We start from the raw sequence: 20,774 nt of genomic DNA on the forward strand, positions 1-20,774 counted from the left end.
CATGGAAACTAAGACTTGGTCCTACGTTGTTCTCTGTCAAAATCAACAGAATAACTGTCTAGAAATAAACCATATTTAACTAAATTTTGACCGAGACAATTTGCATGATTAATGCCTTGCGTTACTACCAATTGTCCAATGAAACAGACCAGTTAAGCTGTCACAAGATGTAAACATAACAAAATGTAACCTTGCAAACTACTGCAGTAAGACTAAATAGGGTAACCCTTTTTTTCACTTTCACGCGTATGATTTATTCTGTTCTAATTAAAGTGTTATTTATGGGCAATTTTTTTTGTAAGAACATTAATTGCAAACATGAAGATATTTGTTAATAGTTCAATGAACTATAATAAAAATAAATGTCTTTCACAGTAAAGAAGCTACCTGGAAAAATTCTCGCCTGCAGGTGCAGAACACTTTCATGATTTTTGTTGTTGTTGTTGACAAGTTAGGAAGATTTACTGGAATATCCACTTAAAGGCAAAAAAAAAAGAAAAGAAAAGAAAATCACAAGATCCAAGTTTCGCTCATTTTATTATCTGTGTTTGAAAAACAGGCAGAAATAAATTTCTGAAAATGTCAAACATTATCAGGGACAACTGGATGCCTTCAGTCATATGGCGGCTGATGGTTCCAGTCTATGCATCAGCGATGGTGACCTCAACCTCGACGCCAGGTTCGATGCTGATCGATGTCTGGTCAAACAGATAATTAAGGAAAGTAGAAGATGTAATTAAATCAAATAGAGGTGTGTGTAAATCCCCTAACTACCCCCCCCCCCCCCCCACATCTAACAGAGACAACACCTGACCAATTTATCTTTGGCATACATACATGAATAATTTGATGGACGTCCCAGACGGCAAAGAACAAATCTTGCTCCATTTGGGAGATATATCTAAGATTTAAAAGTCACCGTCTGGGGGCCGGGGCTACCATTTACTAAATCTGTGATGTCATACTGCCACAGGCATCTGTAACCTTTGACCTCCTCTGATCGGACTTCATGCAAATCTTTTCTCTGGACCTACCCCTTGTAAAACAAGACCTGCTCCAGTCGTAAGCTTTGAGACCTTATGCCATGTATAGAGATCACACTCCCATGCAGCTTTCCTGCCCCTTTCTTGGCAAATGCCTAAGGACTTTTTTCCCCCCGGTTGTCTCCCAGTAAGCTGGGCCTTACTATTTGGTTGTCTGAACAGCAAATTTGGTTCTCGTAGGAGGGGCGGGCCCGGCAGCCCCTGAAAAACAGCGAAGCTAAGGCACTGAGCATTTCTGCCCTATATATTGTGTATAAGTACATTCACAAAGTATAGGCTGTGATACTACACTAGTAATAGTAACAGTAGGTCATACGATAAATAGGTTTTTCGATCGAGACGCAAGCTTTTTTGCGGGACGCAAACTTTTTCTGGGGCTTGCATTAATAACATTACTGAATATAAATTAATCGGAAATTTCCCGCCATTTTGTAACTAGACAGACTGCATGGTCGTTACTACGACGCAAAACTTTTTCCTCCTGCCTTTTCAGGTATATAAGGAAAACATCGCAGGAGCTATCAATACTAGCTCACTCTTTCCACAGTACCGTGATACACAACACCTAGCTAGGAGGAAAAAAATACAAATACACGGGTGTGCTAAAATAATCACGCGACGAAACGATATTTTCTTTAGCTAGCTAGGAGGTTTGCTATTGAGTGTGGGTTTTCATATTGTGTTGTTGACTGGACTGCATTAATTAGTGTGTGAGCGAACGTACAAACCAAGTAGCTGTTATAACAAAAGGATCGACTGTCAGGGTTTTTTCAGTGATGTATTTCACAGTGTTGTGTCATTATTTTAAACGTGCGGCGCCCGTTGACTGAGCAGTACATGCAAATAACTAAAAGTTACAGCAGGGAGTTGTAACAACTCCCTGGTTACAGTATGTTAAATTGGGAGGCTGGACCAGAGCCATTTATTGGCGTCTCAAAAGCCGTCCCACTCAATTTCGGCCGTCTTTCATTTCGATCTAGCCGTCTCAAAGACGGCGAGACGCATCGCTAGCTAAGACCCTGCTCACATGATAAGTGTCAGAATTGCTTTAAACTAGAGCACCAATGGTGCAGAAGCTCATACCTTTTCGAGCTGAAAATGTAGGGCCCACAAAACCAATTTTGGGCCCATGAGGGATACCCCCCCCCCCTCTGTTAGCAGAATCCTGGCCACACCACTGGCTATAATTCCTATTTTCCCCTTTAAATCCTATTTTACCCACTCTCTCAAACAATACCACTGACCTACCCTATTAAACTTTCTCCCCTCTACCTTAGCAGACATAACTTCACAAGCACTCCCTACAAGACATAACTTCACAAGCTGCCTACATACCTCAGGCTCAAAGACTTCTAAGAATCGACAAGTGCTGATTGGCTATAGGGCTCTCATGCTTACAGTTCAACAGTTAATAACAACTCCCAGTCCTGCTTTAATTCCACTAACCGCCTCTGCAGAGCTTAACCACAAATGTAAACAAACATTGTAGAGACTGGGAGACAAATTAAAGGAGCTTTGGCAAAAAGTGAAGGCTCAGATTTTTTTAAACAATGGGGATTAATTGTAATTAATTAACTTTTGACCAACATAACCTTTTTTAGGCATCACCTTATTCATACACAATCCAACAATCATCAGTTCAACTTTGAATATGATCCATCAAATTCTTGAGGAGATTGAGATATTTGAAAATATTACAAAGAATGACCCCCGATGACCCCCTAATGACATTTGACCTCAATTTTCATTTTACAAGGGTTTCACAATTTCACTTCTGATGACCCCAAATGACCTTTGACATCCACCAAAAACAATAGGCTTCTTTAACTCAATGTGGTACTTCTATCGAAACCAAAACCAGTCACCATTGTAATCATGTGATCGTTTACTACACAATAGCCAATGTTTCCCCCCCCCCCCTTTCTTTAGACCATTGAAATTGAATGGCAACCCACCAAACCTATCCCCTAAAACACTGATCCATCCTACCGAATAACAATTCCCGAACGTTTCCTTACAAAAGTTATACAAACTAAAGGACTTCAAGATTCCTCCATATTTGGTTCGTATCCTATAACGTTAACAATTCCCAAACGTTTCCTTATCAAGAATAATATTTCATCAAGGTTGGGCGAAATGACCAGGCTGGTTGGGCTAAATGACCAGGCTGGTTGGGCGAAATGGTAAGGTTGGGCAAAATGGCAGATGGGCGAAGTGACCAGCTTCCTTAGCTACTGCCAGACTGAGGCTTGACTCTTCAAAGAAAAAGGATACAATCTGCTTGACAATCTCTGACGGGCTCTGGAGATCAATAATCCTTTTATGGATCCTCATCTGAAACCTGTCCCATGTCTTGGATCCTTCACCACACGGTGTCTTCCTGGTGGTGATCCGGAGGGTCTTGGTGGGCATCCTGACGGGTCCTTTGACCTTCAGGTTCTTGGCGAGAGCACCTGCTTTCAAGTCAGCACATACTGAATGGAAAAAAAAAATGACAATACACAATTTTCAAGTATTCGGAACAAAAAGTGTAACAAATGAAAGGAAAGTATACCATGATAGTGTTAGAGTATAATAGTGACATCACAGACCATTGTATAAGAGACATCACAGACTATAATCAAGGAAAGAAACACAAAAGGTACTTTGGGAGTTGAATAACTAAATTTAAATGCATCTTTATTTCACTCTGTGGTAACTGTCTTCAGGAAATAGCGGAAAGGGTTGGATTAACATTTAGAAAGATAAGACCAGTTACAATAGAAATGACAAAGAAAAACAAAGCCTGCTGCCTCACTAGGACTTATGGGTATCTAATCTGGTCTATTAGAGCAAAGTGCTATGCAAAATTACCATACAAGCGCACAGATATATAAAATGACGTACACAGGAACCAAGGAACAGTATCTAATTAGAGACAAAATTCAGAATCTTATACAGAAACTGCACTTAACTAAATTCTTCCCTGTATTGCACATGTTCAAATTAAAAGCATTTCCTTGTGTCAAGGGTTTTCAAAATTCCACTGCTTGAAACGATCTCATTTTTACAATTCTACAGCTTGCTACCTACTTACCTCCCCCAACCCCCCCCCCCCCCCCCCCAAATCAGGGACAAACTTTGTTATCCAGACATGTCAAATTTACTTTGAGGTTTACAAAGTTATTTTTCTGATATTAATAAATATTCTGAAATCACTTAAGTGTACAAAACATTTTTCGTTAAAAGCATCTATTTGGTAACTAATAAATATTGCCAGTTTCCAATCATTTTGAAATATATATCATACCTTTCTCCAAGCTCTTGACATTCCTACTGGTGAGGGTGATCCTGATTCTGTGGGCCTGCGACTCTTCAGCTGGTCCCCCTTTACCTGGTTCTTTGTAGGTGGCCTGAAGATCAAACATGAAGTGTTAGACTGCAGGTCTGATAAAAATGTTGCTGGTTGTAATTCTGACAACTTGGAATTTCTCTTGCAGTTACTATCTTCATTGAATATGTCACAATCTGACGGGAACCCAACCCCATCATGGCTGGAAAGATAAAAGCCTAGCAAGACTGTCTTGTGACAAGAAACAATGAAATTGTGCCTTATATCTTCAGAAAATCGTGTTACACATATGGAGCACAGGTTTTATTGGAACATGAAACAGGCCTAGTAACAGCCATACTCCAGAACAAACTGAAATTAAGGTGTGTAAATTTCTTGCAGAAATTTCTGGTTTGCCAAAGTCGAAAGTATCTTTCACTGCAGATTTTCTGTTATTGCATACATGTCTTAAACCCAGCAAATAATAATTTCACTAGTTGTAGATGATTCAAGCTGTCATTGGATGCTTATACTGAAGGCTTTGCTTAATGTTCACATCAGCCTGATTCAATATGTAAAGATAGTGCTCATGGAGGACATTAGTTTCAAGACACAGAACTTTAGTTTCCACCATTATTTTGAACAGCCACGGTGGTACCACACATTTTTTGTACAACACAGCATCTTTCTTTGCAAATATAAGTTTACACAGAACTGTAAGTAAAATAACTTCTTTTGTGCTGTCAATCAACTTATCACTGTTACTGCTCGCTTAGTTTAGTAGAAATAAAATCAACTTCCCATCAATGATCCCATAGGAGAGAGAAAAAAACTGAAGACACCAAAAATCAGACCTGATTAAAATTCTTAAAGTGCTTGTCCAAAGCATTCTTAAAACCTTTCACACTACTTGCAAGTACAACCTTCTCAGGCAAACCGTTCCACTCATTCACAACCCTATTAGAAAAAAAAAGACAATGACCTCTGGTACAACCACTATTAGCAAACATGAAAGAGTCAGTGGCCGATAAATGGTCAAAACCATACACAATCTTGAAAACCTGAATCAAGTCACCATGTAACCTAACCAGGCTATCAGGCCCACTCTGATACACCCTATCCACCTACTGTATGCATGCTCATCAAGGAGGGGGTGTGGGTCAATCCATGCCAAATCAACAGATTTTTGGGTCGATTCCACGTCAACCCTCTCAGAATCGCCTGAAATTGATATGGTGTCTTGCCAAATGTCTCAATGGATGAATTTGGCCACTGTTGATTTGGCATGGACTGACCTGTGGGGTTAGTGGCTACAGTACTGTGATCGCTTAACGATCGTACAATTTCGAAGAAACGATATTCTGCGATTTTTTACGATTTTATTCGACGTTATTCGAAATTATGCGATTTTGCGCGATTTAAAAAATCGTTGAAAAATTCGGCCGAAATTTTTTGTACGAAATTCGCACAATTATTCGCGGTTTTTGCGGTCAGTTTTACAACGTACAAAATCGCACAAAATCGTTGAATAGGCCTTTTAGAATTACAACAGTCGTTTTTTGATATTACGTGTGTTCAAAGTATACAACACAACTTTCATCTATGGTTCAAAGCACTTAGACTCAATATCATACATTCAATATGCACAGTCTATAGTACCGCTCACGTATATTAAACTGGTCATGTGTACGCGCACATGATCGTGTAAAGAGGTATATAAACAAGTACAATCGCGATTTAACTCGTTGACAAATAAATTGCCGTGTAGACACCTCGTATAATCCATGTTCGAGTTTCTACGCAGGAAATGCTATTGTGCTTAATGAATAGGATTGAAGTCGCCGAAAGAATTTGAAAACCTAGAAGAAAAAATAAAGTGTTACTAAGCGTTTCTTGTGTCAATTTTTTATATAATTTACCGTTGGCTCCAACTGAATGAAAAAGAAAAATATTCCACCCAACCACTGAAAAGAAAGAAAAAATCCACCCAACAACTTTGAGTTTGAAGAAGGGCCGGTTAAAAACAAAACATGTTTCTCGTCCGCGCAATGGGCCTCCTTTTACATGATTCCCGTGTTTCTATTCGGATTACAAGAAATCTAAACTATCCTTAAAAATTATTTTGTAAAGGTTGCCATATATTCCAAACTAGTATGAGCGCATGAAAAGAAGAAAATGGCCGCCCGTTTTTTCAGATCTCAGTACGAGAAACATGTATTTTATTTGGATAATAGAACAATTTTCGTTAATGTGGTTAAGTTAATATTTTCCTACTCTAGCTATATGTCGATTTTATAAAACCTTCATGAAAACAGACTTTTTTGAAAATGGATTTTGAAGCTGTCAAAAATTTAACAAATGCTTACCGTTAAGTACTGACGTCAAACAATACATTTCGTATATATTCCGATAAAGATCCACAAAGGATAACAATGTTAAGTAGAGCTTACTACTGTAAAGAGAGATAGAAACTGCATGTACATGGTCATTTTAAGTATCCAAGTACTATACAAAGAGATTGAGTTCACCGAATCACCCCTTTTCCCTACCACCTGAGGAAAACCGTCTTCTATAAAATATAGTACCATACAGTACTTAACATTTGATACAAAAGTTACTTCTACAACAGTATGTGTCCCAATAAGTTTTAACCGCACAGAAAAGTACCATTAATAATTTGCATGTTACACTAAAAGTTACACTGGGCGTCAAGATGGCGGGAAAATGTTACATCGTGTTCAATGTATTGAGTCGTTCCCACGGTGCAATGAACTTGGGCAAGTTGCCAAGTTCGAATGTCGATGACCTACTTATCCTCCGTGACCAATGTCAATGGGAATTATGTGTGTAAAATCTCGGGTTTTCCACGTGTTATATATATATATATATACATAAATAGAAGTTTTAAGTAAGCGGAGCGAATTTCGGGCGGCTCGTTATTGTGAGGAAGCACTTATCTAAGCATCAATATTTGTGAAAAGTATCGAACGGTTTTTCTTCAGAAAATATTTTTGACTAGTAATTGGAAACTCAATGTATTAAGAAGTACTGGGTCTAAACATTATCATTGCATTTTGGGGGAAGCCAGATCTTCAAGTGCAAATATTGTTTTTTCATTTAATATTATCGTAGTTTTCTTGCGAGGTGTATACGGCGTAACTTTCAATGTAGGCTTTTTGATCATATAGCCTACCCTGTATGTCATTCTGCGTAATCTCGTTATCGAATGAGTTACGGTATTGTCTTAGTGGAGAAACATTCAGACTGTCTCCGAATATGTTCGTCATTTTTGGGGGGGGGGAAGGGGGGTGGCACAACAATTCTTGTGTGGGTGGGGCCCGTTCCCCGTGCCATCCCGTTTTACAGTGCCGTAATTTAATAACGTCGTACGTGGTCTCATTTCGTGAACAAGAATTTTTTACCATTTTGGTAAACAATGTCCCAAAGACTCCCAGGGTCCCTATAACCACCTGTTAGCTCATCCTGCTGCAGTGATCCTACCTCCGTAGGCATTCTGGGGAAAACAAACATTCTGGACGTCAGTAGTATATATTAGCTAGTCATAGCAAGATCCATGCAAGGAAGACCGTGCTGTAATGTGTACAGGGCTAGCGCTGTTCACTATACTTATTGGCGTAGTAGGTAGTTTTAGTCGCAAGGTCGTTTTATTTTGGGGACGGGTGAAGGGAAGTGATGGTCACTCTGTTGAGGCGATTGGTAGTTGGTAAATATCGGTAACGTATGAGAAAATATCGGTCTGAAGATGGGAATAAGGATAGTGGAATTCCAAGCCCGAGCTTGATCAAGCCCCTCGTGAGAGGTGGGGTTATAACAGCTAAGCCCGGGTAAACGTTGACCAATGTAAATAAACTATTGCCTTTGGGTGTAAAAGATACGATGGATATTATCAGTTTTGGTTTCCGCCGCTTGCTTATTTCTGTATCAACATAAACTGTGTCTATTTTCATGCTGGTTGTGCATGTGTATAATGGACCAATGCAGCGAGAATGAAGGAATTACGTAAGGCATTGCTGAGTAGTACACAGTGTATAGCTGTCCGTGAATATCCGCATACATATATGTATAAAGTTTGAGTTGCTTTCTTGAAGACGTCCAGATAACCGGAAAGGCCATTATTATTATTATTATTATTATTATCGATATTTTCCTGTACAATATGTCGTAGAAGTTGACAGAGTAGAGTATGTGGTCGGAAAATGAAGTATTCGCATTGCTTGGCATTTGGTGCGACGAAAATAATATGTCGAAAACGCTCCAGACATCTGTATGTATGGGAAAGAAAAGCGTTTAACCTACACACCATGCAATACTAGCAAAATACACTGCAGTGGAATTTCTTGTTGGCAACTTGCCAAGAAAAGTTTTTACATCTATGTCTAGTCCAATGGTACAGTACAATGGTACGGACATCGAGCCCAGCCCAACCATTTTGTGTTAGGGGTCAAATATTTCTTTTGGGTAGGGTGGGCGAACAAATTTTTTTCCAGAGTTGTTGGAACATTGTACGCACACAAAGTCGGCATATCTGCTAGATATAATTGATATGATTATATTTAGGTTTTATCCATTGATTTTTTTTTTCATTTTGGAAACTATGAACGATTTTTTTTTTACTTAACCCCCGCGAAAAGTCGTACCACTCAAAATATTGCGCTTCAGATACGAACAATGATTTCCCTGCCCAGTGCATTGACTTTTTCAAAGGTGGTAAACGTTGGCCGCATCGGGAAAGCCCCGGTAGAAAATAGCGTGTGTGTGCGCTGCTTGGATGATATATGCACCCGCGAAAATCTCACTGCATAGCTGTCAATCGCTGCTCGTATTCTCTATTGCAATAACCTGGTTCGGACGTTTTCCAAGGTTTGCCGCTATGCCCGTGGGAACGGGGTATTTGTGCATGAGTCATGAGTGACCTTTTTCAGTCGGTAATTGTGATCAACACAACGGACAGCCATTCCGTATCAACTCGAGAACTGCTTACAGCCATAGAGGTTGTTGCGGGGGAGGGGGGGGGGATCAACCCAGGCCCCGCGCCCATAACTCGTTATGGTTTAGACTTTAAAAAAATGCAATGTTTCAACTAAACAAAAGGCTGCGTCTTTCTGTAACAAAGCAACTGTCAATCACCCCCAACAAACATTGCATGTCGGCCGTCCGTCCAGGGTATTTTAACTGTGCACCTGTTGTTAGCCAGCTACATCTGATACAAGGCTAAGGAATTCCGCCTTTTGGTGTAATATGCAAATGATGTCTGGTGCAGTACTGTACTGTCTGGAGACACACATGTAAACAATCTGTGTAGAGCTAGCTGTTATTAAATAACTTTTGTGTCAATGCACTGTGAGCCTATATGGAACATTTCAAGACGTTTCTTCTTTTTTTCTGAGGTGGTCGGGAAGGGGGATTGTTTGGGTGTTCTAAATCTTTTGTATCCTCCTAAATATAAAAGATCGTATTTTCAACATCTAAAACGTTAATGTACATGTAGTTTCTAATTTTCATCTGTAAGTGTAAATGAGCGATTAATACGATAGGCGTATTCTTGTGTGGGCGTACATGTATATAGTGTAGCGTTAGGCTATGGTGCGCTTGTATCGATGCATCGCTGTTTAATTGCGTACGGAGGTTTTTAAATGTATCGGGCGCGGCGCGCTGATTGTGTTGCGTGCGTGTAACTTGTGTGAGTGTGTGCGTGTGGTGTGAGAGAACTTTCTTGTGTTTGAAAATGTTTGGCAGAGCTTATGAATGAGGGAGTGAATACGGATGGTTGACCGGTCAACACTTGTGAGCGAGTGAGTACGTTTGAGTTATATGTGTGTGTGTGTGAAGTGAGCTTGTTGTAAGTAAATTATATTTTATATTTAGTTTGCTTCAGTTAATTGTTATTAAATTAATTAAGTTTACCGTTAATCTTTTGTTCCTGCGTTATCTTTACAACTTCTCTCCCCTGAGTCATCATACTTTTGGGAGGGCACGCCAGTACGGAAAACCCCTAAACTTACATTGGTGTCAGAAGTGTTGGAGTACTGGCTTAGTTTTAAAGATTTCGCAGAGGCACGTACGTAATTTTAGTTAAAAGAAAAGTAAACAAGTAAAGTTGTTAGCGAATTTTATTCAAGATTTTATTTCAATATCGTATTAAATTATTAAATCATATTAAAAGGAATTAAACAAAATGGAAAAAGGAAAGTCAGGGGGAGATGCAAAATCCAAGATAAGTGGGAGGAAGATGTCTACATCATAGCTAAACAACCTAACCCGGACATACCAGTATATGTGATATTTCCTGAAAATGGAAAAGGAAAGAAACGAGTAATCCACAGAAACGAGCTGAAATTGTGCACCTTGCAGGAAGACATGAAACCGGATGATGATAGAAAATTAAACGTCCCCAACCTGAAAGAAAAAGTCATGCATCCACTATATACTTGGAGGAGGCCAATCAAGAAATCGAAGAGAAAAAGCCACAAGAAAATGCGGTTGAGAAAAAAACAAATTCTACTCAAATAAGAAGATCCGAAAGGAGTAATAAAGGATTTCCGCCGCCTCGTTTTGGAACTAATGCAATCACAACGGACACCACTGTCTTTGACCTGGGGTGGGTTTAATTAGCTCATTGATTAGTTTATTCCGAATGTGTGACAATTTTTAAGACAATTACAAATTTTAGGATGATTTTCTGATGCATTGATGCAAATTTGCCATAGACCTGTAAAGCTGTTCATATGTGTGCGCCCATACACGATGCATGTGGTGTTGTGGTTATTTATGAAAATTTTAGTTTATTTTTTTATTCTAAGTAGTCCTTTTATGTGGAGTTTGATAAGAAGTGGCTGATCTCGATTACTACAAATGTTACGGACTCGAGCTCCGTTTGAGAGAGAAGGACTTTGAGTCAAACTGGCTGTCTAAGCCTAGGCATAAGTACCTACCACCTTCTAGGTAGCGAGGAATGTGACTATTTTTAGTCTGTGTTTTAGGTGGAAAGAGAGTGTAAATGAGCGATTATAACGATTGATTAGTTTTAGACTTCAGGAGAAGTCTGCGTTTCAGGTGGAAAGAGTGTAAATGAGCGATTAATACGATAGGCGTATTCTTGTGTGGGCGTACATGTATATAGTGTAGCGTTAGGCTATGGTGCGCTTGTATCGATGCATCGCTGTTTAATTGCGTACGGAGGTTTTTAAATGTATCGGGCGCGGCGCGCTGATTGTGTTGCGTGCGTGTAACTTGTGTGAGTGTGTGCGTTTGAGTTATATGTGTGTGTGTGTGAAGTGAGCTTGTTGTAAGTAAATTATATTTTATATTTAGTTGGTTAAGTTATTAAATGATTCCAGTAAGCCGTTGTTCTAGTTAATTGTTGTTAAACTATTCAAGTATATCGTTGTTCTAGTTAATTGTTGTTAAACTATTCAAGTATACCGTTGTTCCAGTTAATTGTTATTACATCCTTCAAGTTACCGTTAATCTTTTGTTCCTGCGTTATCTTTACAACTTCTCTCCCCTGAGTCATCATACTTTTGGGAGGGCACGCCAGTACAGAAAACCCCTAAACTTACATTGGTGTCAGAAGTGTTGGAGTACTGGCTTAGTTTTAAAGATTTCGCAGAGGCACGTACGTAATTTTAGTTAAAAGAAAAGTAAACAAGTAAAGTTGTTAGCGAATTTTATTCAAGATTTTATTTCAATATCGTATTAAATTATTAAATCATATTAAAAGGAATTAAACAAAATGGAAAAAGGAAAGTCAGGGGGAGATGCAAAATCCAAGATAAGTGGGAGGAAGATGTCTACATCATAGCTAAACAACCTAACCCGGACATACCAGTATATGTGATATTTCCTGAAAATGGAAAAGGAAAGAAACGAGTAATCCACAGAAACGAGCTGAAATTGTGCACCTTGCAGGAAGACATGAAACCGGATGATGATAGAAAATTAAACGTCCCCAACCTGAAAGAAAAAGTCATGCATCCACTATATACTTGGAGGAGGCCAATCAAGAAATCGAAGAGAAAAAGCCACAAGAAAATGCGGTTGAGAAAAAAACAAATTCTACTCAAATAAGAAGATCCGAAAGGAGTAATAAAGGATTTCCGCCGCCTCGTTTTGGAACTAATGCAATCACAACGGACACCACTGTCTTTGACCTGGGGTGGGTTTAATTAGCTCATTGATTAGTTTATTCAGAATGTGTGACAATTTTCAAGACAAATTACAAATTATATATATAGGATTATTTTCTGATGCATCGATGCAGATTTGCCATAGACCTGAAGAGCTGTTCATATGTGTGCGCCCATACACGACGCATGCGGTGTTGTGGTTATTTATGAAATTTTGAATTTTTTTATTTTAAGTAGTCCTTTTAGGTGGAGTTTGATAAGAAGTGGCTGATCTCGATTACTACAATTGTTACGGACTCGAGCTCCGTTTGAGAGAGAAGGACTTTGAGTCAAACTGGCTGTCTAAGTCTAGGCATAAGTACCTACCACCTTCTAGGTAGTGAGGAATGTGACTATGTTTAGTCTGTGTTTCAGGTGGAAAGAGTGTAAATGAGCGATTAATAAAGATTGACTATTTTTTAGACTTCAGGAGAAGTCTGCGTTTCAGGTGGAAAGAGTGTAAATGAGCGATTAATACGATAGGCGTATTCTTGTGTGGGCGTACATGTATATAGTGTAGCGTTAGGCTATGGTGCGCTTGTATCGATGCATCGCTGCTTAATTACGTACGGAGGTTTTTAAATGTATCGGGCGCGGCGCGCTGATTGTGTTGCGTGCGTGTAACTTGTGTGAGTGTGTGCGTGTGGTGTGAGAGAACTTTCTTGTATTTGAAAATGTTTGGGAGAGCGAATGAATGAGGCAGTGAATAAGGATGTATGGTTGACCGGCCAACACTTGTGAGTACGTTTGAGTTATACTGTATGTGGGAAGTGAGCTTGTAAGTAAATTATATTTTATATTTAGTTGGTTAAGTTATTAAATGATTCCAGTAAGCCGTTGTTCTAGTTAATTGTTGTTAAACTATTCAAGTATATCGTTGTTCTAGTTAATTGTTGTTAAACTATTCAAGTATACCGTTGTTCCAGTTAATTGTTATTACATCCTTCAAGTTACCGTTAATCTTTTGTTCCTGCGTTATCTTTACAACTTCTCTCCCCTGAGTCATCATACTTTTGGGAGGGCACGCCAGTACAGAAAACCCCTAAACTTACATTGGTGTCAGAAGTGTTGGAGTACTGGCTTAGTTTTAAAGATTTCGCAGAGGCACGTACGTAATTTTAGTTAAAAGAAAAGTAAACAAGTAAAGTTGTTAGCGAATTTTATTCAAGATTTTATTTCAATATCGTATTAAATTATTAAATCATATTAAAAGGAATTAAACAAAATGGAAAAAGGAAAGGAAAGAACAAAATATAAAATATAATTTACTTACAACAAGCTCACTTCACACACACACACATATAACTCAAACGTACTCACTCGCTCACAAGTGTTGACCGGTCAACCATCCGTATTCACTCCCTCATTCATAAGCTCTGTAAGTATCCTTGACCTAGACTGCTGAAAAGCCTCTGTTGTAAATGCCTGATAACATTCAAACCTAGTAAGCATGGTGTCTGTGGTGTAGTTGATTCCTTTACAATTAAAATTCCAGCCTTTGGTAAGTCAATGCCCATCACTTTCACGCCAACCTCCATATAAGCTGAATATGGAAGTGACAGTCCATTTGCCGCTTTTAGTTTCAGCCAGGTGATGTCTTCTTTGGGCCTTTTTGAATCTCTGAAGTGTCTGTTTGCATATTTTTCATCAATTGTCGTGACTTGCGATCCGGTGTCTAGAACGCATTTCGTTTTGACGCCCGCAATTTCTATATACATTGTCACATAGTCTCCTACAAAGTTCTGCTCATTATGTTTATGATCCTGTTGAGCACTGGACCCTTGTTGCAAACATTTAAATTCCATTGTTTGGTCCTCAACAATGGACTCAACTAGTTTAAATGATGTGTCGTGGGTGCTTGTTGTCTGCTATCTCCGGTTGGGTATCGGTTTCTGGATCTATATTGATCGTTGGGATAGTATCTTGGTCTAGGCGGTATCATTGGTCTGCTGAGTCTGGGTGAATCCCTTGGCTGATGATAATGTCCGGTAGGACAATTTCTGGCAAAATGCCCCTTTTCTTGGCAGGTCCAGCAGGTAATGTCAAGGTGTCTGTGCTGCGGCTGATTTGATGCATTTTGCAAACCATTCATCTCTGTCACTTGTTGTTGAATAGAGGTCAGTCCCAGTCTTATTTCTTTTATTTCTTCCCACAAGATCTTTCTTTCCTGGTCATCTCTCTCCTTCTGTGTTCTGTCAATGCTAGATGTCTTTTGTAGGTTTACCAGCGCCATCGTCTCTTCATTTACGGACAGTTCGCTTTCAATGGCGATGCTTTCGTTCTTTAGTTCGGAAAAAGTCACAGTGGGTTTTTTTCTTATCTCTCTTTTCATCTCCGAACGAATGGAGGGGCTCCTGATGCCTTCCACAAATTTATCCCGTAGCATGTTTTCTTGTACTAACTCTGGCGACCGGCCTTTAACCTTTCTTTCCAACATTTGGAGTGTTAGAGCATAGTTCCTAATGCTCTCGCTCCGTTCTTGCGTCAAGGCATAAAACTTTGCCAGCAAACTTGTAACTGGAGTTTTATCCCCGTATATATCGCGTAATATATCCAGCATCTCTTTAGCCGTGATCCCCCCTCCCATAACCAGGATCTCTCTACGCGCTTCCCCACCCAGGTATCGCAATAAAATAATTGATTTGTGGTCTTCTGGAGTATTCCACGTTTTCCATGCCATCTTCAACTCTAATTCCCAGTCCCCAAAAGAAATGTCATTTGCATTCCCCTTGAAAACTGGAATTTTTACGTCCATCGGGACGTATGACAGGGGCATGATAATGCGGTCACCACTGTCTTCAGGGGGGCCGCTAGGGGAATTTTCCATTTTCGACACCAATGTAAGTTTATGTAAATGAGCGATTAATACGATAGGCGTATTCTTGTGTGGGCGTACATGTATATAGTGTAGCGTTAGGCTATGGTGCGCTTGTATCGATGCATCGCTGCTTAATTACGTACGGAGGTTTTTAAATGTATCGGGCGCGGCGCGCTGATTGTGTTGCGTGCGTGTAACTTGTGTGAGTGTGTGCGTGTGGTGTGAGAGAACTTTCTTGTATTTGAAAATGTTTGGGAGAGCGAATGAATGAGGCAGTGAATAAGGATGTATGGTTGACCGGCCAACACTTGTGAGTACGTTTGAGTTATACTGTATGTGGGAAGTGAGCTTGTAAGTAAATTATATTTTATATTTAGTTGGTTAAGTTATTAAATGATTCCAGTAAGCCGTTGTTCTAGTTAATTGTTGTTAAACTATTCAAGTATACCGTTGTTCCAGTTAATTGTTATTACATCCTTCAAGTTACCGTTAATCTTTTGTTCCTGCGTTATCTTTACAACTTCTCTCCCCTGAGTCATCATACTTTTGGGAGGGCACGCCAGTACGGAAAACCCCTAAACTTACATAAGGCTTACTGAGTGAGAATAAAACTTGTCTAAATTTGCCAGTTTTACCATCATCGTAGTTCGTACGCACTTCCGTTTATCCTCCGTCACGGATCTTTATTGGAATATATACGAAATGTGTTGTTTGAACATCATCTGCATTTTACGGTAAGCATTTTAATAATCGTTGAGCTTCAAAATTCATCATTTGAAACACGATTTCTTGTGCTTGAAATACAAATCCAACAAAGGGCTAGGCTATTGGCGAAATTAAACTGTCAAATGTTTGAACCTAAGCACTGTAGCGACAGGTGATATAGACCAAGCAAAATACCTGTTGATCTCGTTCAATACTTTACAGAAAAAAGGACGACAAAAACCTACACAAAAAAAGCGGATGCAGACGAGGAACATGTTTTCCACCTAGCACTGCATCAAACGCCCTTTATAAGTTTATCATTTCTTCAAAATCTTCCCAACAGTTTAAAAATGAATTTAAGCTGAATTTTTCCTTCATGGACCACAACCTTTATGTTAGAAAAGGGGAATAAAGACCATTGAACAGTTTCCTTATTAAAACATTATATGGGAAAACACTGTACCATCGTCCTCTTTCCTTCTAGATATATATCATTAACAGTTATCACAGCATCATGCGCTAAGTACGATGTAGGAAATGGCTGTTTCAAACATCTCACTAATTCTTTCGGCCACTTTAATCCCATTCATCGAGCACAAAAATAGCATTTCCTTTTATCAACGAGTTAATGCTCTGTTGTACTTGTTTAAATACGCTTTTATACGATCCTTATACGGGAGCGGTACTGTAAATGTTTGCATGCTGACTGGATGAATTGACTGTTTTGAACTTCGATTTTTATTTTTACCGATAAATTACTTTCATGCCCGTTTTTGAAGTGAATTGATTCACACATGAAAATACATTTTTAAAGAAGCATCGGTGGGAAAAACAAATTCCGTGTTTTTCGCTTTTCAAGATTTCATGAATTCCGCATTTTACCGCGATATTCCGGGAACGCGGAAAACCACTGGCCCTCGACCAGTGAGCGCCTATATGCTTTTCATTTCATTGATTCTTTTTCGACATCTTTATTGGAACGGCTCCGAAAATTCTAATCTTTCACCTCGCCCGTTCACAGTTAATTCTCTGCTTCATTAAGCACACATTCCTGTGGTCAAATGTACGATTTTTACATGCGTAGAATTGTGCGAAATTTCGTTGAAAGTTTCGTGTACGAACTTGTGCGAAATTGTGCGATATTACGCGATATTATTCGAAATTCTGCGATCGTTGAAAATTTTTGTACGATAGTTAAGCGATCACAGTACTGTATCTGTCCCCTAAATTACAGTAATGAAACATAAAAAAGAATATATTTTGTTTAGTTAGTTGTTATGCTAGGCCTAGTATGACTCGCAAGCTTATTGAAGAGGCCTCAGTATGCTGTGAGAATTCTTGATTCCTGCGAGATATAATAACACTGTTGTTCTAGTGCTACTAGGCTAGGCTGGTATAGACTAGGCTAAATGAGTGTACATTAACGGTACAATTATAGAATACAGGGCCATTCATTAACTCTTCCCAGCATCCGGATGCGCGGTGTGTCTGTACATGTCCGTCAGAGCCGTATATAGAGCTCTATATACGGCTCTGATGTCCGTACACGTATGACGTCCTCTAAAATTCCATCACGTATTTCATTTTGACTCAGCATCCGCGCATCCACCCCAGGAGTACTAGGAATGGACTTAAATAATTTTCGAAAAGTTTCAACATATACCATCATGTATTTCCAATACTGAAAGTCCCGTATGTACGAAGATATTCCACATCAATAGTGTGTCGTTCTTAAAAGGTATCCGTACATGTGCGACACCCTCTAAAATTCCACTACAGAAGTACTAGGAAAGGACTTAATTTTTGACTCCGCATCCAAGCATCCACGCATCCACTCAAAAAGAAAGAACAGGGACTTTGACATTTTTTACTCACATACGTACTAGGGTGAGACTGAGCATCCACGCATCCGGATGCTCAGATAGAATCATCGAGTGGCCCTGTATTCTATAATTACTCCACATTAACTTAGGCTTTCATTGCATCAAGTCTCCTATTTTGACCAGTGATTCATACCATGTGTAGCCTAAAGTTAAAATACTACTAATAGGACTTATACTATGTATGATGGTGTATAGTAACTCCGCCATAGAAAGGGCAATAATGTTTGTTAAAGGACAGTGGTGATGACGATCTCGCTGATTATAAGTTTTAATTAACAGATTAGGCCATAGGCCTAGTTCTATTCTTTATGATTTCATAGATAGTTCGACCTGATTGTGCCAGAAATAGAAAGAACTAAACTTGCAAGGTCAGGAGTTTAACTGCACGAAGCAGGGTAAACTTCCCTAACTACATACTGGCCTGGAAATTTACTGACTGTAATTCCATTTAGTGGGTGAGATTATCAATAAAGGTGTCTCAAAATATGAAATTGATGTTTCTTAGTTTTACTGTGGGAATTAGTTTTACTGGCTCTGTTGGTTAAACTGAGGGATTTGTAGAATAAAATTGCGACTGAAAAGTGGTTTGAATTCGACCAACGAACACAACTACAGGGCTGTGTCTGTTTACCAGTACAGCTACATACGTATAACTCTAATTAAGGAAACGCGCGAAATTACCGTTTTCTACCACACAGCCCACGTTAGGCTAGGCTATGTATTGTCACGTTGACTTTCATGCAAACGTGCTGATAGGCTGACATTGGTTGCACATGTATATTTGTATGTCAACCATCATAATGTATTTGTCATTTTATCTTTCATGAAGGAACCATATTACTCAAATTTACGGCAAGGAATATAAAGGAACATTACCATTGTTTCTTATTGCTGACCGACGTAATCAAAGTCTGATGTGTGGCAGAATTTGAACAGCGGTGAGCCAGCAAAATTCTGCAGTTCTTCGGAACGTGTTGGGTTGATCGAAAAGAAAGAATAACGGGAAAGATTGTGATATAGCGCCACTACTTTTTATACCAAAATAACAACGTATGGCAATGAGAGAGAGCTTTAAGTTAAGGTTCCCAATATTTTCTTTCTCAGAGGGATGTGAATGAAAGAAATGACTTGCCTGTGTCAACTGTCCTTCTAAAAGTGTCAATGGTTCATAGAATGGTTTTTTAAGAGTTACAATAGGGTTTGAGGTTTCTGTCATTATGCAGTGGCGGCGGAACCGGGGGGGGGGGGGGGCTTGGGGGGCTCAGCCCCCCCAATGAAAAAGTTGAGGGGGCAAATGCATGATAAGCCCCCCTAATATTTACCAAGGCTCCGAAACGTGCATCTGCCCATTTTTCAATGCATACTTGTCGATCTGTCCGATGCACACGTATACTATATAGGTGTAATAATTTTAGTAATTGCTGGGGGACCCTGGTCCCTCGGCCCGTCCCCTGGCTATAGACCACATTGTCACCCCAACCGCGTCTTCACGCCCCGTGAAAAGTGGAAGCAGTTAGTGTGAGTACCGGTAAGCGTAACACAACTTCGTCTTAGGCCAATGACTTGCCTCATTTCAGCCAGTTCTCCAACATCCCCTTACTTAGTGGCGGAGCGTCCATATGTACAGTCAGGGGCGGATCCCCCCCCCCCTCCTGACGGACTCAAATGGACTGCTGGCGCCCTTTTCAGCTTTTCACTACTTTTAACTTATTCGCGATTATTGACTATTTTATTGCGCTCTCATATACCTATTGACATTTGTCATATTCTGTTGGTGTAATTTTCCGACAAAATGGCGACGACACCTATTTATTCTCCGTTTATCTGCAAATTAGCAAGGCCCGGAAAGGGTCATTTCCTGCAATCTAGGGAGTAACTTTACTCAAAAATTTTCTGTACGCTCCGCGCCAACCTGTGGTGGCGCTCCGCTTAGATAGTGTCGAAAGCGCTCCTACAGGCCATTCTTGCCCCCCCCCCTGACCAATACCCCTAGCTCCGCCACTGCCCTTCCTACACTCAAAAACGTCTTTGCGAGTACACTACGAGTAATAGCTACTCTCTTAAAACACCATCGAATATACAAATTACAATGTTTTTACAGACTTTTACGTGCAATCTGAGAAATTGCAGGCTTGAGACCCATATTTTAGGGCTAGGTATTCGCAGCATAAAACACTCGAAAAGTGCCGTTTCCGGCCATCTGGGGGTTTGAAAAAACCCAAAATTTTCTTGTACGCTCCGCGCCAACCGATGGTGGCGCTCCGCTTAGATAGTCTCCACACATTAGCCCGCCCCCCCAATAATTTTTCCGTTCCGCCGCGCCTGTCATTATGTGATACTGTTTTTCATAGGGAACATGATATCCCTCCTGAACCCTTTTCCTCACTAAACTACTAATCTAACTAATAAACACAGTAGTCCTAAATCATTCATTTTTATTAGCAAAAGCAAGTGCCACGCCGTAAAATCATCTTTTATTTGTTTCATTGAAATTTGGACATAAGATAGTTGAGATATTCAATGACTCGTCTAGGCCACCGTAACATCTACAACAACAACAAAAAAACTAAAATTCGTCTGGTGACCCCTCAGATCCAACCCTTTAAAGGGTGTGAAGACTCGCGCAAAAAGAACTTCTCATGCCGGTAATCTGACCTAGTTTCGAATGAGGTGTAACAGAAGTGTTAGACACCACCATCGGTCCCAGAAAATACACGCACAGCTTGCTACTGTCGGTAATTAGACACAAGTGTATACAGTCAATACATGCAGCTACGGTCAATACCCACAACACAGTCTACATAGCAGCGATGGACATCTCAGGTCCAG

At 39.7% G+C, this 20,774-nt stretch overlaps 1 protein-coding gene across 1 annotated transcript; it reads right to left on the reverse strand.

The window, feature by feature from the left end:
• Positions 1 to 518: 518 nt before the first annotated feature.
• LOC139974349 (small ribosomal subunit protein uS10-like) lies at positions 519 to 18,981 on the reverse strand. Its single transcript, XM_071981411.1, has 4 exons — positions 18,822 to 18,981; positions 4,333 to 4,435; positions 3,318 to 3,517; positions 519 to 698 (listed from the first exon to the last, which is right to left on the reverse strand). The coding sequence occupies exons 1-4, from the start codon at positions 18,822 to 18,824 to the stop codon at positions 642 to 644; spliced, it is 363 nt and encodes a 120-aa protein (XP_071837512.1). The 5' UTR covers positions 18,825 to 18,981; the 3' UTR covers positions 519 to 641.
• Positions 18,982 to 20,774: the final 1,793 nt, after the last annotated feature.

This window comes from Apostichopus japonicus, chromosome 9 (genome assembly GCF_037975245.1).
Source record: "Apostichopus japonicus isolate 1M-3 chromosome 9, ASM3797524v1, whole genome shotgun sequence".
NCBI lineage: Eukaryota > Metazoa > Echinodermata > Holothuroidea > Aspidochirotida > Stichopodidae > Apostichopus > Apostichopus japonicus.